Consider the following 24,058-nt stretch of genomic DNA (forward strand, 5'->3'; position numbering starts at 1 on the left):
GGTCACACTGCAGGCCGTGTAGGATCTTAGCTCCCAACCAGGGATCAAACCTGCGGCCCCTGATGTGGAAATGTGGAGTTTTAACCACCGGACCCCCAGGAAGTTGCCTACAACTGTATTTATAGACACTGAAATTGGTATCTCGTAGAATTTTCACATGTCATGAAATACTGTTATTCTTTTGGCTTTTTTTCAACCACTTAAAAGATAAAGACTGTTTTTGTGGGCTAGAATTGGTCTGAGGGCCTCCCTGTGTTAAAGCCTGAGAGATTTAACAGTGTACTTTGCCCACCTGATATGAAGAGCCAACTCATTAGAAAAGACCCTGATTCTGGGAAAGATTGAGGCAGGAGGAGAAGGGGACAACAGAGGATAAGATGGTTGGATGGCATTACCGACTAAATGAACACGTGTTTGAGCAGGCTCCAGGAGTTGGTGATGGACAGGGAAGCCTGGTGTACTGCAGTCCATGGGGTCGCAAAGTGTCGGACACGACTGTGTTGCTGAACAAGAGCAACAACTTCCCTTGAATTGCTTTGGATGACATGTAATGGTGTTTGGTTAATGATAAGGTGAAATGAAACTTTCATGCTTCTGTAGATACCTTGCTATTTGAGGTCCAACATCTTTGTTGTTGCTTTACGAAGAAAAGGAAAATTCATCCGTTCATCTAGTGACAGATACTCATTTCACTTATGTGAAATTTATGCCTTACAGCTGTCATTTCTAGACCCTGCTGTGCAATAGTAACTTTTATTTTCAACCCATCATACCACAGTATTGCTGAAGACATTTTATGTAGCAATTAGGAGTTTTACTAAATAGCATTGCATTGGGATGCAAGCTGTAGAAGAGTTGTTATAGAGTGGCTTAACTAATTATGGATGTATTTGTCTAATAGGGAAATGTTAGCTTGGGCTGCATAAGACGAGTGTGGCAGCTGTAAAATACCAAGGGCTCAGGTTTCTGTCACCATTTTTGCATAAAGCATTGGTTTTCACATTTTCCAAATAGTTTGTGTACCTCCAGGCATCACAGGTGCATTTCTGCAAGAGAGAAAGAATTTGTTGTTGTTGCTCAGTCACTAAATCGTCCAACTCTTTGCGACCCTATGGACGGTAGCTCTACACGCTCCTCTGTCCTCCGGGATTTCCCGGGGCTTGCTCATATTCATGTCCACTGAGCCAGGGATGCTATGTAACCATCTCATCCTCTGCCACCCCCTCTCCTTTTGCCTTCAGTCTTTCCCAGCATCAGGGTCTTTTCCAGTGAGTTGGTTTGCATCAGGTGGCCAAAGTATTGGAGCTTCTGCTTCAGCAACAGTCCTTCCAATGAATAGGTGGAAAATGGGCTTCGTCTTTGCATTCATTAAGTGGAGGCGACCGCCTCGCATCTCACTGGGCAGCACTGTGTTCTGTGATCGCCCCTAGCTACGGAGGAGTTTGAGTCAACAAGTTTTTGTAGCTGAGCACATTGCTTTCTTAAATAAAATCAGCCTTTGGTTATTAAGAAAGAATGGGAGATTAGCTACTGCGTAAATAACTAGCATTAGCTGCCATGGCTTGTAAGTGTTTTTGTTAAAACAAAAAAACAAAAACAGCTACAAGGCTAAATTGACATGGGGGTGAAGGAAGCGACAGACGCCCCACCTTGTTCTCTTTCACAAGTTTCTCTCCCCGAGTTCCTTTAATATTCATTGTAAGGTGTGTTTTGTTCCAGGACAGTTGAAATAAAGAATAAAGCTCTTTGTCAAGGAAGTGATGTGTGTTGTTATCTGAACCCTGGGTTTATGCCAGTATGTGCAGTGCCCTTGTTGGCTTCCTCTTGCCTTGATTACCTGGTACCCCAGCCTCTCCCGGGTCCTTCCTCCCCCTCCCTGCCGCTCATCCCTGGCCTCCCACTGTTCCAACCACATTCACCTGATAAGTCTCAAAATCAGCCCTAGTGCCATGACTCATCTTCCTTCCTGAGGCTAATGTTGTAAGCAAACATCCCCTTGAAACTTCCTTCTCTGGGGTAAATCTCTCCCTTTTGTTTATTTGGTTGATTTGCTATCATATCAATTTTCTGTGACCTTAGTTCTTTTTTTTTTTTTATTAATTTTGCTGTCTCTAAATTTCAACAAGAGTAAAGCAAAATAGATTTCGATTCACCTTGTCTCAAAAAAGTGAACTTTTTTAAAACTGATACTGCATTGTAAACGATTTTTTTTTAATGTGCTGTCAAATAGCAAACTCAACACTAATAATTGGAAACATTAGACATTATGTGCCAGGCAGTATTGTAAGCTAGACATAATTTAAGTGTAACCCTTACAGTGATCCAATGAGGTAGGTAATACTATTGTTCCCATTTTAAAGATGGAAAAACCAAGGCATGGAGAGGTAACTTGGCTCAAACTCACCCAGTAAATAAATGAAGAAACCAGGATTTAGAGCTCTCTTTTTTTTTTTTCCCTTTTTCTTATACGTATAGAGAGTCAAGGAGGCCAGCAAGCAGTAAAATGCTCAGAGTCCAGCTTCACACCCTGTTAGGAAGCATGATTTATATAAAATGCCCCAGTTCTCTCTGGACATGGACTACCATCCCCCTCCAGGTTGTCTTCTATGGGACGTTCTTTCTCTTTCAAATTAATTTCTTGTATTTAATCTTGTGGATATAGATGCCTTCACATTTTTCAAAAAAGTGTACAGCCATAGAGTGCTGACTCTTGCTCCCACTGTGTCTCCCTCCTCTATGCGCCGCCCCCGGGCCAGCACTTTTGTTAGTTTCTTATATAACCTTCAGCCATTTTTCTAAGAAAATACAAGTAAATATAGATATGTTACTATTTTTTTCTATTTTTTAAAAAAAGTGCTTAGTGTACACACAAATTTTTTTTTTCAGTTGTAAACCTTAGGAACCTTTTCATAGCAGTGTCAACAGTACATACGGAATTTCTCCTTTTTTATTTTTTTATTGATTAAAAAAATTGTTTAGAAAGTATCCAGGTGTTTTATTTTATTTTTTGGTGGCACCATATGGCATGCAGGATCTTAGTTCCCTAACCAGGGATAGAACGCATGCCCCCCACATCGGGAGCATGGAGTCTTAACCACTAGACTGCCAGGGAAGTCCCTCCTTCTTTCTTTCTAAGATGCATAGTATTAAAGTGGTCTCTTTGCACATAAACTTGGTCATGCCTCTTCTGATTTTCTCTTAAAATACAGATAGAATTGCATTAGCTCCTGATGCTCCCATCAGCCATTGCCAGTGTGAGTGATGGCCTGCTTCCTGAAAGTTGATAGGGTATAATGATACATCTGAATTTTCTTCTTAGAGTAATGACCATTTTTCTACCAGTTTTATTAAGGTATAATTGACATACAACACTGTATAAGCTTAAGGTGTATAGCATAATGGTTTGATGTATGTATACACTGATTTGTTCACCACAATAAGTTTAGTTAACATCCATCACCCCAGGCCATCTGAATTCTAATATTCTGCAATACAGCTTGCAGATGTGGTTTTAAGGAAGAGGGATGTCGAGACATGGACACTCCTAGACATTGCTAACGTAAATTGAGGAATGTAATTTGAGGAATGTAAATTGAGGTGGCCATGTTGAAAGACATTTTTAGCTTGAGTCCTTCAGGAGTCTGAAAAATGTCTTTGCCCTTTCATCTGGCTTTCATTCATAGGGCTTTGTCCTAAAATAGTATTGAGGTGGTGGTGGCGGCTTAGTTGCTAAGTTGTGTCTGACTCTTGTGATCCCATGGACTATAGCCCACTAGGCTCCTTTGTCCATGGGATTCTCCAGGTGAGAATACTGGAGTGGGTTGCCATTTCCTTCTCCAGAGGATTTTCCCAACCCAGGAATCAAACCTGGGTCTCCTGCCTTGCTGGTAGATTCTTTACTGACTGAACTATGAGGGAAGCAAAATAGTATTGAGAGATACCATCAAAAATTTACAGGGACTTCCCTGGTGGGCCAGTGGTTAAGAATCCTTCCAATCCAAGGGATGCAGGTTCAAGCCCTGGTCGGGGAACTAAAATCCCACATGCTGCAGAGCAACCAGGCTTATGAGCCACAACTAGAGAGCTGCAACCAAGTCCTAACACAGCCAAAAATAAATAAATAAAATACTTTTAAAAGATTTATAAAGATGTTCACGTGATATGGTTTCTAGTGGTGAAACTTAGAAGGGTGCTGAGTATTAAACAATAGAGTAATAGTTTTATACATCTACATGATGAAATTTCCAGGAAGATATTAAAATTAGTGCTTTTGAAAAAAGTTTTAAATGACAGGGGGCAGTGCTCATGATATATTTTTGAATGAAATGGGTGGGTGCAGCTATTTTTACTGACTGTGATCCTGTGAAAGAAATGATCAGGTGGGCTGTAGGGAATTATAGTCCAGCAGTAAATACTGTGTGTGTGTATGTGTGTGTGTGTGTGTGTGTGTGTGTGTGTGTCTGTCTATGTGCCTCTATGTTTAGGGTCAGGAGGCTGGGGAGTAAAGAAGTTGTGTATATGTCTCTATATATCCTCATACTGAAAATGTTTGACCCTTTACCCACATTTTGGGGTAGTGGTGGATGTTATTATATGTCTATACCTTACACGTGACAAGTGAAAGTGTTAGTCACTCAGTTGTGTCCGACTCTTTCTGTCCATGGAATTCTCCAGGCAGGGATACTGGAATGAGTAGCCATTCCCTTCTCCGGGGGACCTTCCCAACCCAGGGATCAAACCCAGGTCTCTCACATTGCAGGCAGTTTCTTTACCATCTGAGCCACCAGGGGAAGCCTGTACCTTATATATGGAAAACCAAGATAAGTTTCATTTTTGATCACACTCACGAGTGATTGAAATGTGCTGGGTACGTAGAGCTCCAAACAGGGACATTAAATCCAGACCCTTTTCTCTGTTTAGATTTTGGCAGTGGCTGTTGGATAGTAGAATTGTAGGTAACTTTTTGTTCATTCTTCAGTGGGGGTCCACTGAACAAGGATTTTAGGACAATGACATGATTGTCTTGAGAGGAACACCCACTAGGACTTTGATCAAAATAGGTGAACACTTTCAACCTCAGGGATGATGAACTCTACCTGGTAGGGTTGTAAGGGAAAATTAAGTAGGATGGCTGATAACGTTTTGCACATTGGAGTTACAAAATAACATATTCTGAAATAGTATGAATGAGGAGAAAAAGTTAACTTTTTCAGGCATGAGAAATGGCTTAATTCAACTTGGAAATGGCTTAATTCAACTTGGATTTACAACCACACGGCAATTCTCTCTTTTTATAATATTGAGCTTAAAGATGTCATATTTTGCCAGCCTTTTATTTCTGTCTGTACTAATTATGCCATCTCCTTATTCATTCATAGACTTGAACCCAGTGATCTGGGTTTCCATATATAATGTATGGGTTTCCTGGCATTTAACAGACTTCCACCTCAGAGAAACATGTCACCGAAGCTTTGGGGGAGGAGTTGGATTGGGGGTGGGGCTGGGGCTGGGAGGGATTGGTTGGGGCTATGGTATGTGAAGGTTGGTTCTTCAGCATTTTATTTTCTGTGTCGGGAGGTCTTTCTGGCTGCTTCATTTCTCAAATTATTCTTTCCTTTGGCCATTATAGCATTTACTTCACCTCTTAAGTTTTTTTGTTTGATTTTTTTAATGGCTGCACGTCGGCTTTGCAGGATCTTCCCTGGTGGCTCAGACGGTAAAACATCTGCCTACAACGCAGGAGACCTGGGTTTGATACCTGGTTTGGGAAGAACTCCTGGAGAAGGAAATGGCAACCCACTCCAGTACTCTTGCCTGGAAAATTCCATGGACGGAGGAGCCTGGTAGGCTACAGTCCACAGGGCTGCAAAGAGTCGGACACAACTGAGCGACTTCAATGTCATGTTCAATGTCTGTGTCATTAGTTACCCAACCAGAGATCAAACCTGCATTGTCAGCAGTGAGAACATGGAATCCTAACCACCGGACCACTTGAGAATTCCCTTGTTTGGCATATTTCCCAGAATCATTTAGAAAAAGCACACCTGTTTACTCATATGTTTTATATGCTGTGTTGAAGATACTGAATATTGTCACCCCATCTTGGTTTGTTAATACATACCTTAAAAGACAAAGATTTTTTACAGTTGGAAAACCTACACAGGTGTTTGCAGCTCTTCAAGAGCACACCTGACCCCTAGTGACTGGAAGGAAACATAAAGATCAGAGAAACAAGAAGGGTTAAGAAAGGGAGTTCAAAGTAAGGTGGTGCTTGTTGTTCACTCTCACCTTAGAAGTGGAGAACATTTTCCTCTTGTGAGTTGATGAAAGGATGCTTTCATGACAGTGGCTACAGCTGTGGAATATCTGAAAGAGGCACTGAGGCAAATAAAAATGTGGCCACTCCCAGGAATCAATGAAGTGTCAACATCTCAGATGGGCTATATGTGGTTTTCAAACGGTTGGGGGCACAGGGGGTCTTTGTGACTGTACCTGTCAACTTCGAGGGGTGGGAGGGGGAGTGGTTATGGCTCCCAGAAAGCTAAGTGAATCTCCCACCTTAGACCTGGTCTGTCCCTCCCAGACTGTCTGAGATGTGCCCTAGAATTCTGTGCAGAAATCAGTGTATCAGGGCTTGCTTAGCCATCTGCTTGATAACCAGGGAGTGGGTGGTGTGTGGGGTCTGCAAAAATCACCTGTTTTTGGGGGGGATGTGGTTCAGTGGCGTTTGACAATGAGCAATCAAATCTAGTTCATGTGGGAAACTTGCACATATGGTTTCAGAGGAGCATTTCTCCTTATGTATTTGTCTTCTCTCTGCAGATAAAGAAGAAACAGCAGGATGTGGTTAGATTTCTGGAAGCCAACAAGATAGAGTTTGAGGAGGTGGACATCACAATGTCAGAAGAGCAGAGGCAATGGATGTATAAGAACATCCCCCCAGAGAAGAAGCCTGCTCAGGGCAACCCTCTGCCACCTCAGATATTTAATGATGACCAATACTGTGGAGTAAGTAGCTAGATTATTACTACATCATTTCTTTGCCTGGAGTGCAGTTGGGGTTTTTCAGTGCAGACTGTGACCTCCTCACCTAGTACCTATTCAGGTCCACAGATCTAACAGAGAGTGAAGTTATGTGGGCGTGTGTGTCCAAGGTCACAGACTATGTCTTCCTGTTTGCTTTGAGACAAAGGGATGGGAAGAGAAGCTGTGCATATGCGTGTTTATTGTGTTCTACATTTTAAAGCATATTTTTTGATTCATACATTTTGGGGGACAGAATGGAAAGGGTATGTTCTTAAATATTTATTTCTCTAAAACTGCTAATACCTGATTATAAGTCAGCGTTTTGCTTTTTGATGGTCATGAACCAGATGGATCATTGGTGGTGGTGGTTTAATCGCTAAGTCATGTCCGACTCTTGCACTCCAAGAGCCTGCCAGGCTCTTTTGGGTCATTATGAACAGCTAAAATATATCAGATGCCTTCTCGCTATTTGTGGCATTGAGAAAATGAAGGCATTTTTGACTAATTATCTATTTTCCTTCTTATTGCTTAAGTTAAAAAAAAAATGAGAAATTTCTCTAATGAGTAGTTAGGATTTGCTTTCTGCCAGTGCTCTAAGTATGTAAGTCAGTGTTTATTTTGAGACCTGCATTGCAGTTCTTTAAGGATGGTGTGGAAAGGGGGAAGCGCTACAGTGTGGAGGTACTTAAGGTGAAATAAAGAACTGGGTTGTCGCTAGAATGGAGAAACGGGGTAACAGTGCCTTTGGTGGCTCAAAAGGAAACAGGTCTCCGTGAACATGAGAGAGAATGAGATGTTGAGACATAAAGCTGTAAAGATTGTGCCCAGCATCTTTGCACGTCATGAAGAGAAAATTGAACCTGGTCTAGACCCTGATTTGCGTTCTAGCACCGCTTTGTGTTGGCTTGACCCCTTTGGAAAGTCACTTATCTCTTTATTCCTTAATTTTCTCATCTTTACATAAAGGATGATAGTGTCTATGTTACTTCCCAGGATATTTGTGACTGTCTCTAAAGTGCTCCTAAAATTCTATACCCAGCCAAATTACCACTCAATTACAAGAGCAGAATAAAGGCATTTTCACAGCTGAAGAATCTGAGGAACAGAATCCAACAAAACCGCTGGATTTTGATGTTTTCTTGCACTGTTTAACTAATAGCTTTCTTTTATTTTGTAATATTTACTTATTCATGTGGCTGCACCGGGTCTTAGTTGCCGCATGCAGGATCTTCCATCTTCGTTGGTATGTGTGGCATGTGGAAACTCTCTTAGTTGTGGCATGTATGTGGGATCTAGTTCCCTGACCGAGGATCAAACCTGGGCCCCCTGCATCGGAGTATGAGTCTTAGCCACTGCACTACCAGGGAAGTCCCTAGCAGCTTTATTTTGAATTGTACAGTTTACACAAATTTTCAACTATTATCTCATTTTGGCCTGCAGGCATGAAAGTATTGATACATTTTCTAGACTCTGTGATCATGAGTGGGATACACCCTTGGTTACCATATATTTTCCTTGATACAATATGTGATCATGACTCAAAAAAATCCACAAAAATAGTAACCTTTATTCTTATATAATAATGCAGCTTATTTCTTGTGGATGCTGCCTCTTCAGACACTGAAGTGTGACCATCCTCTGCTCTTGTCTATTTCTCTACCCATTTGCTGCTTATGTGGTTCAGGACTATCGGTGTCTCCTAGTTTTATTTTAAAAGTGGAGTTGTTTTTAATCCTTATTGTTTCATAGCCCTATTAAGAGGAGGCAGGTAGAGACATCTTTGCTTTGTCACCATAAAAGCCAAAGTCTTTAGGGCCCTTTTGAGTAGAGGAATGTATTTAAAGAATAAAAAGGAATGTGATGTGGAATAAAGTTAATTCCTTTTCTTTATTTTCACTTCTTTATGACTTTCAAAATCTCTGTATATCTTTGTCCTATGGAGTCTATGGAATTTTTTTCAGGTAGACTGGCAGCTGGCTAGAGGCTTCCATATTTATCAACTGTGCCAGATAAATGGCGTCTTCTATTGAAAGGACTGATACTGAGGCTGAAACTCCAGTACTTTGGCCACCTCATGCGAAGAGTTGACTCATTGGAAAAGACCCTGATGCTGGGAGGGATTGAGGGCAGGAGGAGAAGGGGACGACAGAGGATGGGATGGTTGGATGGCATCACTGACTCGATGGACATGAGTCTGAGTGAACTCCGGGAGTTGGTGATAGACAGGGAGGCCTGGCGTGCTGCGGTTCATGGGGTTGCAGAGTCGGACACGACTGAGCGGCTGAACTGAACTGAACTGGTAGAGCAGTCAGTCCCACGGCGCTGGTGGCAGCAGCATTGTGTGTGCATCTGTCTTTATAGTCTGTTCTAGCAGCAGTTTTGAAGACAGTGTCTGCTTTTATCAAGGCCCAATAAATTCGACTTTGAGAAAAACAAAAGAATTAGAGGGCAGTGAACCATGGCTTCATTCAAACCACCTGCTCCTATGCACCTTTCTTTGCGCAGTGACAGTTTATGAGCGGGCTTATCTGGCTGGATAACCTGTGGAAACCTGCCGTATTGCAAATGACAGGATCTAGTAAGCACGAAGATTCTCCTATTTCCTAAATTGGCTGGAAATTTTACTACTTTGTTTTAAACTGGATGAGCTAGGCATGTGAGACATTCATAGCTGCTAAGCTATTTGCTAACCAGTGTGGACAATTGCCCTCTCTCTCCTTTAACACTTGAAAATCCTGCCTTTAGCATTTGAAATTTCCCACCAAATGAAAGCATCCTGGCATGGCTTCTTCCCACCCTAGATGTGGACATCGAGGAAATGATGCAGAAATAGCATCAGTTGGAGATGGCTCAGTGAGCATCAGGGAGTGGTGGGGCCAGGTGTAACCTGGTGGCTGGACACCGTATGTTTGGCGCCTTGAGGAAGCTGGTCCTGGGGTTTGGCCTGGATGTGTTCTTGGCTTCCCAGACATGGAAATTCCTCTTGTTTTCTAAACTGGATCTCCAGCCCTAATATGGATTCTGTGAGTTCCCCCCATACCTTTATATATTTCTTTCAAGTTTCCAGTGTCTATTTCAGTTTGTGGGCAAGAGCACTTGTTGCTCAGACTGGTTGCTCTTGCTGTTTCCCTGAAGTGTCCTACCATGAGCAAGATTCTTCTCTGGAAAGGAAGTCCTAAAGGTCAGCATCCCAACATGTAGGCTTTCCTCCTTTTAGAAAGCTCAGATCCTCATGTTCAAGGTTTAAACTCTGTTCTCTGTCTGTGCAACTGGCATGTGTGGAATGCACCAGAAATGAAAATGCACACATCTGCACAAAATGAAAACATTTCCTCCCATTTCTTTTCTCCCTCCCTATTTAGAAGGAAGAAAAAAAAAAAAAAGAAAAGATTTGGATTTCTTTATATATTTTTTTTTCTTAAAAATATTTATCATTAAATTTACTTTCTTTTTTTTTTTTTGGTTGCACCACTCAGCATGTGGGATTTTAGTTCCTCAACCAGGGACTGAAGCTTTGCCTCCTGCAGTGGATGCACAGTCTTCCCCACTGGACCGTCAGGAAGGCCCCCAAATTTACTGTCTTAACCACTTTTAAGTGTACAATTGAGTAATGTTATGTATATTCACAATGCTGTAAAACAGGTTCCCCAGGATTTTTCATCTGGCAGAACTGAGATTCTTATACTCATTAAATACACCTGTTTGTCCTCTCCCCCAGCCCCTGATAACCATCATTCTACTTTCTATATCTATTGAATTCAACTAGTTTAGAGACCTCCTAGAAGTGAAATCATACAGTCTTTGTCCTTTGTGCTATGTCAGAGGACATAGCACAATGTCCTTAAGGTTAAAGAACATACGTGATGTCATCCATCATGTATGTCTTCATCCATTAAGACTGCTGTAACAAAATACAACAGACTGGGTAGCTTACAAACAATAGAAATTTGTTTCTCAGAGTTTTGGAGGTTGGAAGATCAGGGTTACACTAGGGCTGGGTTCTGGTGAAGGCCCGCTTCTGGGTTGCAGATTGCCAACTTACTGTACTATCCTCTTGTAGTGAAGGGGTTAATGGAGCTGTAATCTCATCCAAGAGGGCTCTGCAGACCTAATTGCCTCCTTTGGGCATTGGCGTTGCAATGTATGAATTTTGAGGGGCTTCTATTGTCTGTGTGTGTCACATTTTGGTTTTCTACTCATCCATGATGAACACTGGGTTGCTTCTACCTCTTGGCTATTGTGAATAGTGCTGCTATGAACATGGGTTTGCAATATCTCTTCAAGGTACTGTTTTCAGTTCTTTGGGATACATACATAAAAGTGGAATTACTGCATATCATATACCAATTCTGTTTTTAATTTTTTGAGGAACTGCCAAACTGTTTTTCACAGTGGTTGAACCATTTTATAATCCCATCAATAGTGCACAAAAGTTCTAACTTCTCCATATCCCCACCAACACTTGCTATTTTCTGTTCTTTGGGGGGTTTTTTGTTGTTGTTGTTGTTTTTTAGAGTACCTATCCTAATGAGATCCAACCAGTCCATTCTGAAGGAGATCAGCCCTGAGATTTCTTTGGAAGGAATGATGCTAACGCTGAAACTCCAGTACTTTGGCCACCTCATGCGAAGAGTTGACTCATTGGAAAAGCCTCTGATGCTGGGAGGGATTGGGGGCAGGAGGAGAAGGGGACGACAGAGGATGAGATGGCTGGATGGCATCACTGACTCGATGGATGTGAGTCTGAGTGAACTCCGGGAGATGGTGATGGACAGGGAGGCCTGGCGTGCTGCGATTCATGGGGTCACAAAGAGTCGGACATGACTGAGCGACTGATCTGATCTGATCCTAATGGGTATAAGGATATCTCATTGTGGTTTTGATTTGCATTTCTTTCATGATTAGTGATATTGAACATCTCCTATACTTTGTTTTCTATTAGTATATTGTCTTTGGAGAAATGTCTGTTCAAGTCCTTTGCCCTGTTTTTAATTGGGTTATTTGACTTTTTGTCACTGTGTAAAAATTCTTTGTATATTCTGAATATTAACCTCCTATCAGATAACGTAATCTGCAAATATTTTCTCCCATTCTTAGGTTGCCTTTCACTTTTCTTGATTGTGTCTTTTGATGAACAAACTTTGTAAGTTTGATATTGACTCATTTGGCTGTTTTTGTTTTTGCTGCCTGGGCTTTTGGAGTCATACTCAGGAAATCATTACTTGCCAAATGCAGTGTTATGAAGCTTTTCCCCTATGTTGTCTTTTATAAATTTTGTAGTTTGGGGGTCTTATGTTTAGTCTGTAATTCATTTTTTTTAATGCTGATTTTTTATATGGTATAAGATAAGGGTCCAGCTTCATTCTTTTGCGTGTCATTATCTAGTTTTCCTCTTACCATTTGTTGATGACGCTGTGCTTTTCCCATGGAGTGATCTTAACGCTTTTGTTCAAGATCATTCGACTGTATGTGTGAGGGCTTATTTATTTATTTATATTTTGGACTCTATTCTGTTTCACTCATCTATATGCCTGTCTTTAGGCAAGTACCACACTATTTTGATTACTGTAACTTTATAATATGTCTTGAAATTGGGAAGTGTGATTTCTTTAACTTCGTCTTTCTTCAAACTTGTTTTGGCTTGAGATTCTGTAAGAATTTTAGAATTTTTCCTTATTTCTGCAAAAAAAAAATGCCATTAGAATTTTGATATGGATTTGTTGGATCTTTAGATTGCTTTGGGCAGCATTGACATCTTGACAATATTAAGTCTTTCAATCTGTGCACATGGGATTCTTTTCATTTTAGATGTCTCTGTTCATTTCTTTAAGCATTGTTTTGTGGTTTTTAATGTTCAAGTCTCTTACCTCTTGGTTAGGTTATTTCCTAAGTGGACTTTTTTTTTTAGTGCTATTATAAATAGAATTATTTTCTTAACATCCTTTTCCAATTGTTGATTATTAGTGTGTAGCGACACAAGTGAATTTTATATGTTGTCTTTTTGTCCTGCAACTTTGCTAAATAAGTTTATTAATTCTTTCATTTTATTAAAAAGATGGGAGTTTGAAATGGGAATGCAGTCAAATTTTATTTGACTTGGGGTCAAATTGTTAACCAGTTTGTGGATTCACCATCCAGTGGGGAAAGACACAATGACCATTCATGTAATTGAGATGAGCAGATATGTGTTTGGCTAAGGATGCAAAGCAAAGGAGAAAAGGAAAGATATAAGCATCTGAATGCAGAGTTCCAAAGAATAGCTAGGAGAGATAAGAAAGCCTTCTTCAGCGATCAATGCAAAGAAATATAGGAAAACAACAGAATGGGAAAGACTAGGGATCTCTTCAAGAAAATTAGAGATACCAAGGGAACATTTCATGCAAAGGTGAGCTTGATAAAGGACAGAAATGGTATGGACCTAACAGAAACAGAAGATATTAAGAAGAGATGGCAAGAATACACAGAAGAACTGTACAAAAAAGATCTTCACGACCCAGATAATCACGATGGTATGATCACTCACCTAGAGCCAGACATCCTGGAATGTGAAGTCAAGTGGGCCTTAGAAAGCATCACTACAAACAAAGCTAGTGGAGGTGATTGAATTCCAGTTGAGCTATTTCAAATCCTGAAAGATGATGCTGTGAAAGTGCTGCACTCAATATGCCAGCAAATTTGGAACACTCAGCAGTGGCCACAGGACTGGAAAAGTCAGTTTTCATTCCAATCCCAAAGAAAGGCAATGCCAAAGAATGCTCAAACTACCGCACAATTGCTCTCATCTCACACACTAGTAAAGTAATGCTCAAAATTCTCCAAGCCAGGCTTCAGCAATATGTGAACCGTGAACTTCCTGATGTTCAAGCTGGTTTTAGAAAAGGCAGAGGAACCAGAGATCAAATTGCCAACATCTGCTGGATCATGGAAAAAGCAAGAGAGTTCCAGAAAAACATCTATTTCTGCTTTATTGACTATGCCAAAGCCTTTGACTGTGTGGATCACAAGAAACGGTGGAAAATTCTGAAAGAGATGGGAATACCAGACCACCTGATCTGCCTCTTGAGAAATTTGTATGCAGGTCAGGAAGCACCATTTAGAACTGGACATGGAACAACAGACTGGTTCCAAATAGGAAAAGGAATACGTCAAAGCCGTATATTGTCACCCTGCTTATTTAACTTATATGCAGAGTCCATCATGAGAAACGCTGGACTGGAAGAAGCACAAGCTGGAATCAAGATTGCCGGGAGAAATATCAATAACCTCAGATATGCAGATGACACCATCCTTATGGCAGAAAGTGAAGAGGAACTAAAAAACCTCTTGATGAAAGTGAAAGAGGAGAGTGAAAAAGTTGGCTTAAAGCTCAACATTCAGAAAACGAAGATCATGGCATGTGGTCCCATCACTTCATGGGAAATAGATGGGGAAACAGTGGAAACAGTGTCAGAATTTATTTTTTGGGGCTCCAAAATCACTGCAGATGGTGACTGCAGCCATGAAATTAAAAGACGCTTACTCCTTGGAAGGAAAGTTATGACCAACCCAGATAGCATATTCAAAAGCAGAGATATTACTTTGCCAACAAAGGTCCGTCTAGTCAAGGCTATGGTTTTTCCTGTAGTCATGTATGGATGTGAGAGTTGGACTGTGAAGAAGGCTGAGCACCGAAGAATTGATGCTTTTGAACTGCGGTTTTGGAGAAGACTCTTGAGAGTTCCTTGGACTGCAAGGAGATCCAACCAGTCCATTCTGAAGGAGATCAGCCCTGGGATTTCTTTGGAAGGACTGATGCTAAAGCTGAAACTCCAGTACTTTGGCCACCTCATGCGAAGAGTTGACTCATTGGAAAAGACTCTGATGCCGGGAGGGATTGGGGGCAGGGGGAGAAGGGGACGACAGAGGATGAGATGGCTGGATGGCATCACTGACTCGATGGACGTGAGTCTGGGTGAACTCCGGGAGTTGGTGATGGACAGAGAGGCCTGGCGTGCTGCGATTCATGGGGTCGCAAAGAGTCAGACACGACTGAGTGACTGAACTGAACTGAAAGATGCCAGTACTTAGAATTGGGTTATGGGTGAAGTAGGGGAGAGAGATGAAGTGACATGGAATCTGTGGCTAGAACTACTCATGTAGCGTCCTTTCTAATGAAGAGAGGGCAGTTCAGCTAAGAGACAGATGGAAGACTTGTATAGAAAAACAACTTTTTGATTAGTTTCCATGAGGCAACCTATGAAATTATCTATTATTTTAAAACTATTGAATTACTTTTTTTGCACTTTTAGATCTTACTTGCAAAATATTAAATTTGTACCTAAGCATTGGATGTATTGCTCACCAAATAAGATTACATTAATGCTATTGACTAGTTTTGTTTAAGTAATGATTTGAGGGACAGCTCTGACTGCCTTTCCCCATATTACCTTGCTTACTTGGAGTCTGAAAGTAGATGACAGATAGGGTAGACTTCAGGAGGCACAGAAATGCTAAATGACCAGCAGTGGTTCTTTGTGGAGTCTCCTCCCTTTTCTTTGTTAGTGAATGGACACAAGATATGTTAGCACTTTCTAACTATGGGTAGAGGAAGCACACTAGAATACCTAAATGTACGCAGTTATATTGTTCCCAAGTGCAGTGTTTATGTAACTTTTGAGAAGATTGTCTCTGGGTGATATATTTTAAGTGTGTTTTAGAATCTTTTCTGAAATTGAAGAACCAACTCCTTCAATTATTAGTTTTACAAACCCCTACCTCATACATGTAATTTTATTTTTAAAAAGATTACATACACACATGTACATATATATAGTCATCCCTGGCCAACCTAGACAGCATATTAAAAAGCAGAGGCATTATTTTGCCAACAAAGCTAGACAGCATATTAAAAAGCAGAGAATTGACTTTATCAACAGAGGTCCATCTAGTCAAACCTATGGTTTTTCCAGTAGTCATGTATGGGTGTGAGAGTTGGACTATAAAGGAAGCTGAGTGCAGAAGAATTGATGCTTTTGAACTGTGGTCTTGGAGAAGACTCTTGAGAGTCCCTTGGACTGCAAGGAGATCCAACCAGTCCATCCTAAAGGAGATCAGTCCTGAGTGTTCATTGGAAGGACTGATGTTGAAGCTGAAACTGCAATACTTTGGCCACCTAATGTGAAGAACTGACTCATTTGAAAAGACCCTGATGCTGGGAAAGATTGAGGGCAGGAGGAGAAGGGGACGACAGGGGATGAGATGGTTGGGTGGCATCACCGACTCAATGGACATGAGTTTGGGTAAACTCCGGGAGTTGGTGATGAACAGGGAGGTCTGGTGTGTTGCAGTCCAAGGGGTCACAGAGTCAGATACAACTGAGCGACGAACTGAACTCAACTGGCATCTGCAGGGGAGTGGTTCCAGGACTATGAATGAGCATACTGTATCTACCATTTTGTGCCCTGCTTTGTTTCGCCAACAAAAATAGCTTCCATGTCATTGCAAACTTAATTTTTTAGACGTTGCATATTATTTCCTTGGATGGCTTATTAGATGGTTATTATTATGGCTTCACTGGTGGCTCAGACGATAAAGAATCTGCCTATAATGCAAGAGACCCAGATTCGATCCCTGGGTTGGGAAGATTATTAGAAGGGTTATTAGAACTTAATCATCACCTGTCCTCCCACTTGCCATGGGCCATTGGGTTTGTTTTCGGCCGTTTGAAACAATAGTTTGTAACTGGCAAACCATTCTAATCTCCTAGCTCATGGGCCCCTTCATGACCCACTCACATTTCCCTGTCCTTCCTAGAGTTCAGTCGCGGTCTCATTGGAGAAACAGAATTAGCTCTTCAAGTCTCCTTCAGGAAAATTAAGCATGTTGTCTGGCAGAAGGGCGTAGAACATAGTGATGAGAGCAGCTTGGCCCCTGTTGAAGTCCAGTTGTCTGCAGTAATTATGAGTTAATAGGATTTTTGTTAGAATCAGTAAGAAAAATAAAAAGGAAAGTTAAAGTCCAGTTTTTGTCATCCACAAGAGATGTGGTCTGTCTCTATAAAGTATGGGTGTTGTTTATATAGGTTCAGGGCTACAACATCCATGAATGTTATTTATCTAGGTCCTAGGCGAAGCCCTGAAAGTCACCCCGCACCCACTTTCCTCATCTGCCTACTCCCTTGATTAACAAGTCCTGTGATTTTTACCTCCTACAAAATTCTGCCTGCTTCTCTTTCAAAGCTCAGTTCAGATGGGCCTTGTTGTTGACCCTCTCTAATTCACTACGACGCTGGTTATTCCCCATCCCCCGCATTGTGCCCAAAATCTGTCTCATTACTCTCAACGTGACCTTTAGCTCTTAGGATTGTTTTTCATGACTTTGCCTTCAACCAGTCTCTGAGTTGCTTGTGCTCACCCTCAGCAGACTCCGTGGCATATTTATCTTAGTACCTGTTACCTACGAGAACACTAGGAACATAGAACATATTAACAAAAATTGCTTCTAGGAATGGGTGAATAGCTCCACAGATGTTTTCACTCAAGCAGCTAGCTAACCCATTCTGTTGGATCTTGCCCTGTCAAGGTCTTGAGCATTTTGCATTCCTGTTTATTAATAAAGCTCAAAGCCAAATATCTCAAAAGCAAGCATATTGAACTATCTTCTAAATTTTACAATGAAATCTATTGGGGAAATCACCTCTGTTAGAAGCTCACCTGCACTGCAGGTAGAATTTTCTTAGGAACCTTTTGATCTGAATTTGAAAATCTGTATTCCAAGGTTTTCTGTCTAAAAGATCAGAGATCTAATCAAGGGGAATCTTCTTCTTCAAATGTTCTACTGTAAATGATCTAATGCAACATCCTCACAGATACTAGAGGGTGGTGGGGAAGGGTGATATCAGTCCCTCTTTATTACTGGATGCCCAGAAGCATAGCATTTTAATTAGATATTCTTTGCAGTTTTCTCTCTTCTGTATAACCCTGTTTTTTATTCTCCTCTCTATAAATGTTTAATCTCCCATTTTCACCTCGCTGAGATGTTTGTCTCAATATTCTGCAGTGACACATCCCTGGGACGTGTCTTTCATGAAAACGATGGCTTGTGCTCTGAATGTTGAACATCTCCATCCACTCAGGGCACCCCGGTTGTATGCTTAGCAGTGTTTCTTAATAGATATCCAAACTGGCAGTTTTCCTTTTGTTAAATTTTTTCCTCTTTTCTGAGCCTACGCAGTTAAGGAAAAGACAACAAAACTGTAAAGCGCTAAGACCGTGTTAATATCAGTGTTAAGATAATAAAGTCTGTCGACAGGAGGGTCCATAGTGAAAGGTCAGTCTCCCCCAGATTCCCAAGATACAGCCTCTTTTATGAGGTATGCTGCTTTGTGATTTGAAGTTATCACCTCTCTGAAAACATAGAGGTATAGAGAAACACGAAGATATGTTTCTCTCATCTGTTTCTCTCTATGTTCTAGATACTAGTATCTCTATTCCTTGATTTTAAATTGGACAGTATTTGCTTTTTTCTTTAGAGGATGAGAAATTGGAATTCATATAGCTTCTCTCATTTCTCCCCCATTTTGATTTACAAACGCATGCACACACATCCTGTGGGTACACACATATGGCATTGCTAAAGTTTAGAACAGTGACTTGTCTTCTGTACCTGTAATAACTATTCTATACTATGTAAATATGTCACATTTATATTGTTTTAGACATATTATTCTCTACAGAACTGTTTAGTTGTTTGAGCAGTTGTAGCAGAGGGTATAATCCTATTTTATTAAATTCCTGTGACTTAAAGGAGAATGACTTTATTAATGAGAGATTCTCGTAACTGACTTTAGCCTTTGCACTTACTCCTCTGGGTATTTATTAAACTTTTATTGCTGGTTGCCTTTGCTATGTTTAGCACAAAGTTTTTTCCCAACCACTTTCCATGCGCGCTTAGGTAGATGTGTTTGCTTGCTCTGCCCTCTTGTATCAGAGCAGTCAGAAATGTTAAACGTAAGTTAGGAATCTTAAATCTTCAGCTTTGGGCTTATTCATATTTTTGGCATTTGGCCTAAAAGTTGTTGAATAAAGCTATCTTAGACAATTGCATCTTGCCTGTCCTACCGGGATTGGAGCCGTCAACTATTTTTTCCTTCTATATCAAGATTTCGCAAAATAGACTATAGCATTAATGGTCCTTAACCACTGAAGACATTCTGCTCAGAGGCTACTCTCAGACTTGAAAGAAACTTCAGGAAGGAGTCTGTGTGCATTTGCAGCAGCAGTAACTCTTGTAGTCTTAGCAAGCATGTTTTAAAAGAATTTCTTCTTTGGGGTAAACCACATTCTCTTTGGCTCATTTAGAGGTGGTTGCTGCCACTGTTTCCTTATGGGCCACGTGTTGTTTGTGTTCCCTGTGGTCTTCTGTTTGGAAAGGCCCTCGGCGTGTAGAAATAATATGGGTTTGTCACATAATTGTCATCGACTTAGCGTGGGAAGCGATACCGCTTTTCAGAGTGGCTGCTGTGGGTTTTCCTGGCCATTCTCTTAGGGAACGCTTAAAGGGCAAAGAACTTTAAAGCCTTTGTCTCAAATGCTTGTCCAGTCCATAATAGTCTAACCATGGTGAACGGGTAATGTTCTTAAGTAAGCTCTGTGGATGAATGAAACTATTGTGAGCACTACCTGTTGTAGATTTTATCATGAGCTTATAAAAGTCTCTAACATTGGTTTTCACTTGAAAAGCAAACCCAAGTATAGGTAATGGAAGCTTTTTCCCCCCCTTTTTCTTAACAGCTGTTTAAGCTCTATTCTTAAAATTGCAGCATTTAGATAAATATCCTATTTGTAACAGTGCTCAGTTATGCTGATGTCTTTATAGCCCAGAATTTTTTTCTTTTCCTGAGCAGTTGGCACTAGAAGCAGAGTGAATTTTTCAGCCTTTGTTTTAAATGTACCAGCTTCTGAAACTGAATGTTTTTTTTTTCTTGTATATGCTTTATGTACGTGTACTTTTCTCCAAAGGTGATATTAACTGATTATTATATTCTGTAGTCACAGGAATTGTCTTACAATGTGCAGTTTGCAGATGTGTATTTACAAACACTTTATAGAGAGTGTTTTTGAGTATAAGAAATTCAGCAAGCCCATTTAGAAGCTTTATAGTGAGTTTTAAAAATGCAGTGCTTTTAACTTTTGCAGTATATGCCCTAGTGTGTTTTCTTTTAAATAGAAATGAATTTTGTTAAGAAAGCCAATCTTTCTCTTTTACTGGGGAATGCCTAAGGCCATAATATAAGAACTTCTATCTTAATAGGAGGTGATTTTAAAATTTCTAATACTGTTTTACTCAAATTAGATCATACTGTTTAGTTTATTATCTCTAAAAGAAGGTATTAAGAAGGTCTAGATTTTAAATTATCAATCACTTACTCTTTGTCTCAACATGACAAAGAAAATAACTTCTTACAATTTGAGATTCATCAGAGCACTCAAAAGCTTTTATATGTCAGAGGGTACATTTTTTACATGATGATTTAAAATCTATAAGTAACTTAGAGTAGAAATAGAACTTACTCAAATTACATTACTAGCATGAGATTACCTAAAACATGATCTGTTGGTCATTTATTAACAGACACAGCTCATCAGCTTCTTTGCCTGGTGTGTGTCAGGTACTGTTCTCACATTGACTTTTAAAAATAGTTTCCTTTGAATTATTTTGCTTTTAAAGTTAATTGCCAAATTTTGTATTCATCACTCCAGAAGGAATTAATTACCTTAGGTGACAATTTCTAAACTGTTGGCAGCATTCGATTTAATATTCAGGTCAGAAGCCCTCTGGCCAGAGTGTAATATGTTAAAGGTTCATGAACTAAAAGTAATGGTTATAACTTTTATAACAAAAATACAGTTTAAGAGAATTTTTTATATAAATAAGTAATGTTGCCGTTCTGAGATTTCTAAATGTCTGACATTTCTAAATAACTTTGATTGATGACTGATCTAATTTTTAAGAGTAAAACAGTATTAGAAATTTTAAAATCACCTCCTATTAAGAATAGTTTCGGTTCAGTGTGGTTAAATGGATCGTTTATAATGTTACATATTTTTCTCTATGTGTATATAGTCTGTCTTGTTTTATATGTATGAAACTCGCTTGTGAGAGTTGACTTTATTTCTAGTTTTGTGATGTGGAGAACTGTAATCATTTTAAGATTAAGGTTTTGAACATAGACACTGAAACCTGAATTAAACATATTAAGTCTTGTTGTAACTTGCCTTTTAATCTTTTGCATGCACTATATTTTCATGTTAGCACTTTGGTCTTTAAAGAAAATTTACACTACATCTGTAGAAATCGAGTCAGGTACTGTTTCTCATTTTTCATTTTTTATATTATTAGTTTTTTTTCCATTCCTCTGTTTTCACACTGACATCAGAGATTATTCATTAGGTAGAAACAGGTAAAAAGGTCTTTCTGAATTCAAGAGCAGTGATAACATTTTGATAACAAAGTCACTAGTCCTCAATTTTTTTTTCTCTCACCTTTGGCCCTTCCCTTACCTGTTCTATTAAATCTGTTTCCTGTTCAGAGAGGTGTAAACTCTTCAAACAAGTATCTCTAGGAACTGGAATACATGGACTAGACTTTACATCTGGACAACAGCCAACAGCCCTTTTAAGAGCAACTTCACTGAATGCACCATCATTTTATCGAGTTCTGGAGCTTCAGCGGGCTTTGGTCGTGTCTGATACAGAAGTAAGACGCTGTCTGAGGACGTTAAATGAGTTGGTCGTGGTCGTGACTTAGATAGTAGGTTGTCTGATTGTATGTACCACTCAATTTCCCAGAAACGAAGGTGTGACAGACATTGGTTTGGTTCAGGTAGAACCAGGGCCATTGTAATGAAGACAGGAATGGACAGACTAGAGATATATTTTGGAGGAAGAGTTGATCATGCTCAATTGTGGAACTGATGTAGAAGGTTAGGGAGAGTTAAGAATTAAAACAGCTGTCACATAACTCTCATACAAGCCCCTCTTCTCCCCAAGGAACAATAAGTCTTGAAGGAGAGGACTTAAAGTGGAGGGTGATATGATCAAATTTGCATTTGCTTGTTTGTTTGGGGTTTTGCCCTTTTAATCAGGGGTATAGTTGCTTTACAATAGTGTGTTGGTTTCTGTTGTACAGTGAAGTGAATCAGCTCTATGTCTACATATATGCCCTCCCTCATGAACCTCCCTCCCACCCCCCACCCCATCACAACCCGCTAGGTTACCACAGAGCCCTGAGCTGAGCTCTGATTTACAGCTTTAAAGGATAAGTACATCCTCAGTTGAGAATGACTGGGGGGATAGGTTAGACTGGAAGGTGGTTGGTGTGTTGAGGTGCTATTGCAGATGTCTAGCTTGACTTAGGGCAATGAGACTGATGTAGAAAAATAGAGAGGTTGAAGGGATATGTAAGATAGTTATTGGTTGAGGGAAGAGCGGAGCTCTCTGACGCCTTGGTTTCTGACTAGTAGAGCCTGTTAGATGGCGATGCCACTCTTCTGAGAGGTCTGGCTTGTGGGATAGAAGGAGGACCATGAATTGTCATTTAGAACTATTACATTTAAGAGGCTATGAACAGGGCTTCCCTGCTGATCCAGTGGTTAAGAATCTGCCTTGCAATGCAGGGAACACCAGTTTGATTCATGGTTTGGGAAGACAACACATGCCACAGTGCGGCTAAGCCCACGAGCCACAACTATTCAAACCTGAGCTTTGGAGTCCAGGCTCTGTAACAAGAGAAGCCACCGCAATGAGAAGCTTACACACTACAACTAGAGCCCACACAACAACAAAGACCCCCAGATAAATACATAGCAAATTCAGGTTTTGAGCACAGGTGGACTTAATTCCTGTTGTCCACTGCAGTTGTCCCACAGGGTAAAGGAAAACTGTCATCAGACAGTGATGAGAGTGACCAGTACTGAGGCTCAGGGAATGGGTGAGAGTTGAGCTGTCCTTGAAGACCTTCTCAGTTCCCACAAAATTTAAAAAAAAAAAAATTTTTTGTTTATAAATATAAACAATATTTTTTGTTTATTAAAATAAATATTTATTAAAGTAATCATTGTTTATTAAAATAAACAATATTTATTTATTAAAAACAAACACCTGAATTTATTTTATAAAGTAAATTATTTATAATAAATAAATAATTAAATAAAATTTAAATTAAAAAAATATTTTTAACAAGTCTATAAACAGTTGCTTACTTGGAATCAGAGTTGATAGGAGAATCAGAGCTAGGGATCTGAATTTAATTAGAACCACGGCTTTGAGTGAGATTCCATAAGGGAAAGAATTTAGATCAAGTAGTGGCAGAACATGGTGTGGAGAGAAACAAGTCCACCAATTTTCACATGGTAGATATCTAAAAGGATGAGATAAGCTGGATGTAGTTTATTTAGCACTCGTCCTCCTGTTACCACACTGAATATAAGCAGCAAATGATCAGGTAGAGAAAGTATGTGTCAAGGATTATTTCCTGAACCAAGGCCAGTAAAATGCTACTCAACTATTTAGATCTACCTTTGTTACAAAGAATATCAGTAACAACATTTTCAGTTCATGGAATTTTGCCTAAATTCTACATCAAATTGAGATATAATTTTTATTAAAAGTTTTCTGTGAAAAAAAATTCTATGAAATCTATAATACCTAGAGTCATTTGAAACTTGCAGGTGCTCCATTGAGATCTTCTTCACTCAGTATCTCATAGTTGCTCAGATTTAACATTTTGAAAGTCAACTTCAACCTTATCCTCAAACCTGCTTTTTTCCTCTGGTCTTTCCCCTTAAGTCACAAAGCTCAGACCTTCTTTAATTTTTTTTTTCCAAAAAAAAAATTTTTTTTTTATTGAGCTATAGTTTTTACAATATTGTATGTTTCAGGCATACAACAGTGATTCACAATTTTTAAAGGTTCTACTCCATTTATCAGTTCAGTCAATTCAGTCGCTCAGTTGTATCCAACTCTGCAACCCCATGGACTGCAGCCTCCCTGTC

The 24,058-nt window shown here is 39.9% G+C and overlaps 1 protein-coding gene across 1 annotated transcript in view; it reads left to right on the plus strand.

Moving 5' to 3' along the window:
• SH3BGRL2 (SH3 domain binding glutamate rich protein like 2) overlaps positions 1 to 24,058 on the plus strand; it is an 81,422-nt gene that overhangs the window by 47,177 nt on the left and 10,187 nt on the right. The window contains exon 3 of the mRNA XM_055534731.1: positions 6,823 to 7,008. Coding sequence (XP_055390706.1) covers positions 6,823 to 7,008 — 186 coding nt within the window. The remainder of the gene's footprint in view (positions 1 to 6,822; positions 7,009 to 24,058) is intronic.

This window comes from Bubalus kerabau, chromosome 9 (genome assembly GCF_029407905.1).
Source record: "Bubalus kerabau isolate K-KA32 ecotype Philippines breed swamp buffalo chromosome 9, PCC_UOA_SB_1v2, whole genome shotgun sequence".
Lineage (NCBI taxonomy): Eukaryota > Metazoa > Chordata > Mammalia > Artiodactyla > Bovidae > Bubalus > Bubalus kerabau.